The sequence below is a fragment of the Gekko japonicus genome, unplaced genomic scaffold (assembly GCF_001447785.1).
Source record: "Gekko japonicus isolate JY-2015 unplaced genomic scaffold, Gekko_japonicus_V1.1 scaffold174, whole genome shotgun sequence".
Classification (NCBI taxonomy): domain Eukaryota; kingdom Metazoa; phylum Chordata; class Lepidosauria; order Squamata; family Gekkonidae; genus Gekko; species Gekko japonicus.
The window spans coordinates 827,032-837,337 of NW_015177013.1; the positions used below are offsets into that span (position 1 = coordinate 827,032).

At 39.1% G+C, this 10,306-nt stretch overlaps 1 protein-coding gene across 1 annotated transcript in view; it reads left to right on the top strand.

Moving 5' to 3' along the window:
* The window catches only part of FBXO11 (F-box protein 11), an 84,244-nt gene that overhangs the window by 54,384 nt on the left and 19,554 nt on the right, over positions 1-10,306 (top strand). The window contains exons 11-17 of the mRNA XM_015427681.1: positions 1,272-1,489; positions 1,850-1,935; positions 2,022-2,116; positions 7,230-7,352; positions 7,433-7,518; positions 9,338-9,414; positions 9,506-9,649. Of these exons, the coding sequence (XP_015283167.1) occupies positions 1,272-1,489; positions 1,850-1,935; positions 2,022-2,116; positions 7,230-7,352; positions 7,433-7,518; positions 9,338-9,414; positions 9,506-9,649 (829 nt within the window). The remainder of the gene's footprint in view (positions 1-1,271; positions 1,490-1,849; positions 1,936-2,021; positions 2,117-7,229; positions 7,353-7,432; positions 7,519-9,337; positions 9,415-9,505; positions 9,650-10,306) is intronic.

A 10,306-nucleotide genomic window follows, 5' to 3' on the forward strand; every position in this document is an offset into this window, starting at 1 on the left:
AAAGGAGGGATGAGAACTGGGGGTAGAGGGATCTGGGAGAGACAGGCTTTTGTGGGTTCTCAGTAAATCAGTTGCTTTCACTGCTAGGAATCAATTGCTTTTCTTTGTATTTTGAGTAAAAATAATATCATTAATTAGGTTTGCCTGTGTCCTTTATAAAGTTTATATCTCCAGTACCTTGCATTACATTTTATGGTACACGTGGTCTGACCTGGGGCAGTTGGCCCCATATCTCACTCCCCAAGATCTAGCAACAGTGATCCATGCAATGGTCACTTCCAGATTGGATTATTGTAACTCTCTCTACGTGGGACTGCCCTTGACTTTGCTCCGGAAGTTGCAGCTAGTCCAGAATGCAGCAGCACGGGTGTTGACAGTGACGCCTGTGCAGGCTCACATCCACCCAGTGCTACGTGAACTGCTCTGGCTGCCTATTGAATTCTGGATCCATTTCAAGGTGCTGGTGCTTACCTTTAAAGCCCTATATGGCAGGGGCCAGCATAGCTTCGAGACTGCCTCTCCCCATATGAGACCCATAGAGCACTATGGTCGACTAATCAACATCTCTTGGTAGTCCCTGGCCCCAGGGATGTCCAACTTGCCTCAACCAGGGCCAGGGTCTTTTCAGCCCTGGCCCCTACCTGGTGGAATGAGCTCCTGAGTGAGATCAGAGCCCTGCAGGATCTATTACAATTCCACAGGGCCTGTAAGACGGAGCTCTTCCACCAGGCTTTTGGCTGAAGCGGCGGGCGCCGCGTCTTTGTGGCTGACCCCAACAGCGGCCTGGATCCTAACATCTTAAAATCTTCCACTACTGTTGATATAGTTCTATTAGAGCTGACATGGTACTTAGGAGTATAGTATTTTAAACTGTTGTTTTAATCTGGTTTTAACTGTGTTGTATTTTATACTGTTGTTACCCGCCCTGAGCCCGCCCACAGGGAGGGCGGGACATAAATCCAAATAAAATAAATATAAAAATAAATAAATAAAACAGTATCTGACTTTTTACTTTTGACTGCACTGTAATGTGAGATACAGTCTTGGTGTTGACTGTGCAAGACTGTGACTGAATAACTGGTCCTTACTATGTAGCATGTAATATGGGGCTGTCTTTTTATTATTCTGTGCAGAACTATGGGGACTGATGGTCCTATATGTATAGTCCATATTTATACTGTCATCTTTAAAATAATGTCAACAAAGTGGGGAAGAAACCATTTCTTTGTTTTTCCTTACAAAAATAATCCCTTCTTCTTCCTTGTGTTTAGGGTTATTTTGAAAGCTGCAACATACATAGAAATAGAATAGCAGGTTTTGAAGTGAAAGCTTATGCCAACCCTACTGTAGTTCGTTGTGAAATTCACCATGGTCAAACTGGAGGGATTTATGTCCATGAAAAAGGAAGAGGACAATTTATTGAAAACAAGATCTATGCAAACAATTTTGCAGGTGTATGGATTACTTCAAATAGTGACCCAACAATAAGGTATTGCTCTTTATTTTAACTTGGAAGGGAAGGTTAACAAATGGAAGCATTAAGTAGTATGTATGAGTAACATAAACTAACATTTGGAGTTGTTTCAAACATTTGGGAATTGTGTAGTTCTAAACTGGTCCAGTAATATGCCTGGATGGGAGACTACCAGGGCTAACTGTATATTAGCCACTTTTAGCTCTTTGGGTGAAAACTTGGGGCATAATAGGAAATAAGATAGGAAGTGGGTGTTTGCCACAATGCTGAAGAATTTTTCCTTCTAAAAATAAGAATTTATTCATTTCTTTTGAATGCATATTCTGTATACAGTTTGTTGTATGTGATAACTTCATCTTTGGTTTTGCATCTTAGGGGCAATGCAATTTTTAATGGGAATCAAGGTGGTGTCTACATCTTTGGTGATGGAAGAGGCCTTATTGAGGGAAATGACATTTATGGTAAACAACCAAATGTTTGCTGTATTGCACTTGATAGTCCCTATATCTTTGGTGCCATGTTTCTCAATGTGTACTTCTTTCAATAGGTAATGCATTAGCAGGGATACAAATAAGGACTAATAGCTGCCCCATTGTTCGGCACAACAAGATTCATGATGGCCAACATGGTGGTATTTATGTGGTGAGTGTCTTGATGTGGACTTCATAACTTTATTCTCTAGCTTCTCAGTCTTGGCCCAAAAATCAGATGGATTTTATCTCAGAGACATTATGGATAATATCTGCAAAACAATTAATATTATTCAGTATGCTGGAAGTCACGGTTTGCCCTCAACATTCATCTTAGCTATTGACATAGAGAAAGCATTTGATAGCCTTGGAAAAAAGTACTTGTCACTGTTAAAGCATATGAATTTTGGCCCTAGATTTTACACTGCTGTTTCTGCTTTATATTACTCGCCTTCAACATGTTTCAGGATTAATGGTTGCAACTCAGAAGATTTCTTTTTGGGTAGGGGCACAAGACAGGGTTTTCCCCTATCGCCACTGCTTTTTGCCCGATCCCAAAGTCACGTTCCCTGCAGTCTTGGATCTCTTGACACAATTTGGGAGGGTTTCTGGTTTGAAAGTTAATGCAAAGAAAACAACCCTTTATTCAATGTCTCTGTCAGAATTGAATAAAACTTATTTTAATGTTAATTTTAATTTTGTTTGGGCCAACAACAACTGGAAGTATCTCGGAGTGATTGAGTGATTATTCCCTCAAAGCTGACTGATTTTATTAAATACAATCATTTGACTCTAGTGATGTCTATTCAGTCTACAATACAGAATTGGAAAACAATGCCATTATCTTGGCCTGAAAGAGTCTCTCTTATAAAATCCATCTTATTTCCAAAGTTGTTATATATTTTAAGGACCTTACATGTCAATATACCTAAGTTATTGTTATCAAAATGGCAAGCTTTATTACTTCAATTTATGTGGAATCATAAGGCTTCTAGGATTACTTTGAAGGCATTAAGACAACCAATAGAATCAGGAGGAATTTGTCAATTCCAGATATAAAAACTTACTATGAGGCCATTATTCTCACAAATATACTTAAATACAATGAGTTGGGATGTACACTGTCTGGAAATATATTGAGGAAATCTGTGGATACCATATAGTCAGCGACCGAAGCTAACTAATGTGAATCCATATCTAGGGACCATTTTGCAGGTGTGGGATAATTTCAGAAAAAGATACTTACCAAGGTTGTCCTCTTGCTCTACTTTTACCAGCCAGTTGTGGTTCCCTCCTACGCTGGGTAGTATTTCTTGTATGCTCTGGAAAAAAGCAAATAACATTAGATTTATTGATATTGTTAAAAATTGAATAATATGCAGTAAATTGCAACTAGAATCTAAAATCCAGGAGCCAATCCCCTGGATAGAATATTTCCAATTACAGCACTTATGTAACACACCAGAGATTAAGAAAGACTTGCTAAAATCTGTCACCCCCTTTGAAAAACTGCTTACTACTCTGTAGACTTCTTTAAAAAGTTTGATTCTGAAAATTTATAATATTTTAATTTGCTATGGCAGATCCACTTCATTATCTTTTCATAAAGCCTGGATGCTTGATTGTGAGAATTCTTTAACAGATCAAACTTGGGAATGTATTTGGTTCTCTGATTCCCTCCATGCCACCTCTTTAAACTTCGTATACCAGACATATAAATTTATCACCTGGATGGTACTCTTCACCAACTAAAATAGCATGTATAAACTGGAAATACAGTTCTCATTGCTGGCGAGGATGTGGAGGAGAAGGAACATACATTCATTGTCGGTGGCTTTGCCCAATGGTTCTTAAGTTTTGGAAAGATATTGTGCAACAAATAATTTACAATTCCTTTTACAATACACTCAGTACTGTTGAATGTTTGGCCTGACTTAGAAATTCCCGACATCCAAAAATTTTAATTGCAATGCTATTATTGGTAGCTTAAAAAGTGATTGCTTCTCATTGGAAGGCCTCCCAGCTACCTGGGATAAAGGACTGGTATATGTCTCTGTGGGACTATATAATTTTTGATAAAATAGCAGATGTTGAGGTCTAATGAGTGTCCTTTGTTTGAGTCAAACTTCCTGAATAAGTTGTACCCGGTATTGGAAAAACTTTTAAAGAATGTAAATTCCCCGTATTCTTTTAGCAATCATTGTTATTTCAAATTTATTTTGTAATGTAACAATTAAGTTTTGTATAAGGTAGTATTGAAATCTGCCTTGTAGTACAGGTATTTCAACTCTGTTGTTAATGTTTTCTTGATGTTCTGTTACTGGTTGATGTTTTGTCACTGATTGATGTTTTTTTGAATATTTAAAATAGTTTTTTTAAAAAGAAGGATTTGTAATTATATGCAGGATATGTACTGAAATTTCCTATATCTTGTAAAACAGACTTCACTGTAGTGTGATTGGTGTTTCTAATTATGAAAAGGGTGACAATTCTTAGCAAATATAATGCTATGCTGTCTGGTATAAGTAACTGAAAAAGATTAACTGGATTTTGCTAGCTTATCTGGAAGGTTTTCTTTTTTCACTTGCAATTGTTGACAGTTTGGCATATTGAGTGTGAAATTTGCTCTGTGTTACTTGGACACTTTTCATCTCATGTTGCTTCCAGTTTCCTTGCCAAAAACAAAGCAAAACTGAGATTAGGCCACAAATGAGAGAAAGGCCATTGAACTGTTGACATTATCCTTTTTTTCTTGTGTTCTAAATGTGCATTCATGGCTATATGTTTTGGATATAGACTTTTATTGTTCTTTCATTGCAAAGTTATATCCCACTTTTCTGCTCTCATCACAGCCACCAAAGCAGTTAATAGATTAACAACAGCCCTGTGGCCGTTGGCCTGTGGGGTTCTGCAGGGTTTGAGCTTATCTCCAGTGCTGTTTAATATCTATATGAATCTACTGGAAGAGGCCATCAGGAGATATAGGCTGCAATGTCACCAATATGCAAATGATACCCAGCTCTACTTTTCCACCAAATTCCAAGGATATTATTGATGTTTCTGAACTGGTGCTTGGAATCAGTAACGGGCTGAATAAGGGTGAATAAGCTGCAACTTAATCCTAACAAGACAGATGTTCTCTGGGTGAGTAGAAAGGCAGGCAGACTGGGGACTTGAGATATGTCCTGTCTTAGATGAAGTTATATTCCCTTTTAAAATCCAGGTTTGCAGCTTAGGAGTGCTGCTTGATGCAGTGGACACCTTGGAAAATCAGGAGGCAGTGGTAGCTCAGAGCACTTTTGTCCTAGTCCAGCTGGTGTGTCAGTAGACTCCATTCTGGTTCAGTCAGAACAAGCCACAGTGACCCATGCCTTAATTACATCTAGACTGGACTATTGCAATATGCTGTACTTAGGACTACTCTTGAAGATTGCTCATAAACTGTAGCTAGTGTAGAACACTGCAACTATTGCAGAACACTGCAGCTAGACTACAGGTCGGGGTCAGCTACCAGGAACCTGATACCCCAACACTACAGCAATTCAACTGGTTACCGATCTGCTTCCAAGCCCAATTCAAGGTGGTGTTCTTGTTCTTTAAAGCCCTACATGGCTTGCGACTGGGGTATCTTGATGGACTGTCTTCTCCCATACATTCCTGGCCAGAAATTAAAATCACAGGGAGAGGCCCTCCTGACTGTCTTACTAATAAAAGAAGCTTGTGTGGTGGGCACACACGAGAGGGCCGTTTTAGTGGCAGCTCCATGGTTATGGAACTATTTTATTTAGGACGTCATTTGACTGATTTAGTTTTTTATTTATTGGCAATTTTAATTGAAAGTTTACATTTTAGGATTTTTTATCATTGTTGTTTTATTTACATTGCAAGCTGCCTTGAGTTCCACAAGGTAGAAAGGCAGCTAATAAATGTCTTAAATAAATCAACAATAAAACCACATCTTAAAAAACATTAAACTGAACAAAAACTTATCATTCAAATAAAACCAGTTAAAGTACACATACAATACAATGAAATACACATCAAAATGGTTAAAAACAGGACAGGAAGAAGGGATCACCCAAACCAGAGTCTCGGATGATGACTGTAGCTGTTGGGTGGAGAAGGTGGTCCTTCAAGTATGCTGGTCCCAAGCCATGTAAAGCTTCAAAGGTCAGCACCAGCACCTTGAATTATTCCCAGAAACAGATTGAGAGCCAGTGTAGATGGGCCAGGACTGGAGTGATATAGCCCCTATGACCCACTCCAGTTAAAATCCTAGAGGCAGCAATCTGTACGAGTTGAAGTTTCTGAAAACTTTTCAAGGGCAGCCCCATGTAGAGTGCATTGCAATCTAGATGTAACCAGGTTATGTACCACAGTGACCACATCTTTTCTTCCCGGGAGAGGCTGCAGCTGGCTAACTAGTCAAAGCTGGTAAAAGGCAGTCCTGGCCACAGCTGTCAACTGCTTATCCAGCAGTCGGCCTGGGTCCAAGAGCACCCCCAGACAGCAGATCTGTTCCTTCAAGGGGAGTGCAACCCAATCCAGAACAGGTGACATAATAAGTCCCACATCAGCCTTTCAGCTCACCAGTAGCACTTCCACCTTGTTATGACTAAGCTTCAGTTTATCAGTTTCACATCCACTCCAAAATTGACTTTAGGCAGTGGTTCAGGGTCTCTACAACCTCTCTAGTATCAATCTGTGTATTGGTGACAATCCAGGCCAAATTTTCAGATGACCTCACCCAGCTGTTTCATGTAGGTGTTGAAATGCATAGGGGACAAGATGGAGCCTTGTGGGATTCCACAGGCCAAAGGCTGAGGAGCTCCATGCCAGTCCTACGATGCCACCTTCTGAAATCTACCCTCCAGGTACAACCAGAACCACTGAAAAACGGCACCTTCCAGTCCCAACCCAGAAAGGCAATCCAGAAGTATACTATGATCGATGATATCGAATGCCACTAAGAGGTCCAGAAAAATGAAAAGAGCTACATTCACTCTGTTGATCTTTGGTGCAGGTCATCCACAAAGGCAGCCAAGACTATTTCAGTCCCATAACCAGGCCAGAAAACAGATTAAAAAGGATTCAAAGCTCTAAACAGAATTAAAGATTCAGATTTATAAAAATACAGGGTTTAATAAAGGGATGTTGTTAGTATATACTTGCTAGAAGTGTAAATGGCAGACGTAATCAGGTGGGGGAATGAAGTGAATTATGCTTTTTCAAATGTAAAATAGTCTGCTTTGATCATTTAACTTAGTTTTATCACTTTATTTCAGCATGAAAAAGGCCAAGGTGTGATTGAAGAAAATGAAGTTTACAGTAATACTTTGGCTGGTGTTTGGGTTACAACAGGAAGCACTCCAGTACTGAGAAGAAATAGAATACATAGCGGTAAACAGGTAAGTTGCTGATCATTGTATAGATAGCAGGATGACATTTTCAAACTGACTTTTCACCACATGTCTCTTTACTACTTCAGGTTGGTGTTTATTTCTATGACAATGGCCATGGTGTGTTGGAAGACAATGATATCTATAACCACATGTACTCAGGGGTTCAGATCAGGTAAGAATGCCTTCATTTTATTTGCTTTTTGATTTATATCACCTGTTGTCCTGGTCAGAAAGTTGTTCTCTTTACCTTCTGAGCAGTTGTTCTGTGTCTGGATGTTTAATGTGACGGCTGTTTATGTTAGATAATTTTATTGCTAGAAGGACCACTGTCATGCAATTAGTAGTCTTGTGCTTGGCCTGGAAGATGCCCTTTAGTTTGAACAAGCGTAAACAACTAATGCAGGTATATAAAATGACGAAATGCTGGTATTCTGCATTATGTCTATGATAATGTTGATTCGGCACAAAAATATCCAAAACTAATATACAGTATAAACATGTATACTATCAAATATATGATGTATAGTTTGGAGCATTGATTTTTATGTTGTAGATTTGGATTTCTGGAATCCAAAAGACTGCACAGGTTTTCTAAATCTTTACTGAGACTCTTGTCTTCCCTACTCCCAGAGAAACTACTCTTGAGGGTCAAGGAACCTTCAGAGTGGTATATGAGGCAGTGAGAAATTCCATCTGGAAGGAAAGAAAATCAGTAGTGTGTGCACAGGCATCATTTTTCTTTTCCTAACTTTAATCATGCCCGGATTTTGAAGGATTTTTCCACCACACTAATAGCCGAAAGTTGTTTTAAAAAAAATTACTCCTTTAGTGCTGTACTCCGTATTTCAGTGAAAGAAGAAAAGCTGAGTCAAGAGAAATATAAGCATGCTTGTCCCATTAAAACAAGTAGTACTTCATAACACTGTTCAGTGAAACTGGGCGAATGTTAAGACAAGCTGTACAATTTCAACTAGTTTCGAAAAGTGTCTGTTTTAGCAATTTTTTGGTTACTGCTTCAAAAGGGGATAAGTGTTTTACCTATTTAGGAACTACTCTGAATGGGCTTTATTTTGTTTGTTCTCAGCACACAACGAAATCTGGCTATATAGTATTTGATGTGATCCTTAAATGGCTAAGATTATACATGGGAATAATTGAGGAAGCAGGTTAACTTGCTCTAAGCGGTGCCTGCACATATGCAAATCAAATTCTCAGGCTCTTGTCTATGAATGGAGGCATGGGTTTCAAACCCTATTTCTCAAAGCCTGGAGTTTGTTCGGGGGAGGGGTAGTTTAGTGGTAGAGCATATACTTTGTATGCAAAAGTTTCCAAGTAGAAACCCTCGTGTTTTTGTTAGAGGATCAGAACTGGTGAGTGCTAGGAAAACCTTGGTGTGCCTGAGATCCTGAGGAGCTGCTGTTCCCATCATAGTAGACGATAGTGAGCTAGATGTACCAGAGGTCTAACTGTGATTGGTTCTTTAGTTATATATATTGAATAATCTCAGCCAATTACGGAAGATGTCCTAACAATGAAAATGCACAAAAGTTGCAATAGATGAGAGAAACAAATGGAAATGAATGGAGTTAAATAAAGATGAACATGGTTTCAATTAAGGGGCTTAGTGGGGAGAACTATCCCCCCAGCAGTACTTTAACCAGTCTTGAAACAAGACGACACTTGGTGTCACTTTTCTCTTACACTATTGAACCTGTCATGTGCCAGAATGTTTCCCGAACTCTTGTTTGGATCATGGCATTAGTGAGGTAGTGTTCAAATAGGGGATCTCACAATTTATACAAGGGGAGGCGGTAGGAAGGCAGCACATGAAACAAAGTCATGTTCCCAATCTTGCCTTGAATGTGCTTAAATTCTTATGGGTGCCATCCCAAATTATATGGTTCTGATAATACTTCCCCTTTTTAAGATCATTTTAATTTACCTGCATAAATTTTCTTTTGAATAAATGTGTTTTGTTTGTTTACACACAGAACTGGAAGCAACCCTAAAATCAGGCGCAACAAAATTTGGGGAGGTCAAAATGGTGGTATTCTTGTGTATAATTCTGGTAAGTTTTTCTTTTTTTAGAAATTAAAATAAAATTATTCCATGCCACCGCAATACCCATCTTCTTGAATTGTTTCCCCCCCCTTTCAAAGGACTTGGCTTTATAGAAGACAATGAAATTTTTGATAATGCCATGGCTGGAGTATGGATTAAGACGGACAGTAATCCTACGTTAAGAAGGAATAAAATCCATGATGGAAGGGATGGAGGCATCTGTATATTTAATGGAGGCAGAGGTAGTAGCCTTTCATTTTTTTCATGTTTACAAATAGCCAGACTGATGCTTTTAAAAATAAGGAAATTAAATGTTATTCTTGTTAGCTGATCACCTTTACTCCCCAAAGTACAGACAGGGCACATTTAGCCATATCTGCCACATTTTGTTAGAGAAGGGATGCTGTAATTCTCTATTCAGCCACCCAGAATGAGGCTGCATTGCAGTATGAGAATTTCAGAGGGTAAACTACGGTTATTCTGAGACTGCCAATTGCAGCAGAAGAGTGAGAGTGAATATAGAACAGCTTTGCATGCATCTCATCAGAGCTTTTCAAATTAAAATAGCTTTTTAGACTTTGGCAACAACCATGTTTATGGATAATGTTGTTCATAATAATACTTGGATTTGGTTGCATGGGTCGAGCATTACAAGGCCTTTCTGTGTATGTTATTTATCTTCGATGTGGTCTCTGTGCTTCACACCCATGGGATCTAGTGCGCACACGCTGGATCGATTGGCATTGTATTTATTTATTTATTTATTTATTTATTTGTTAAATTTATACCCCGCCCTCCCCCGTAGGGCTCAGCAAGCTCTTTAACGGATTTTCGCGCCCAGTCCCTCGGGCATGCGCAGGAACCCCACTGCACATGCCCAGAGGGGTGGGTGCGGACAT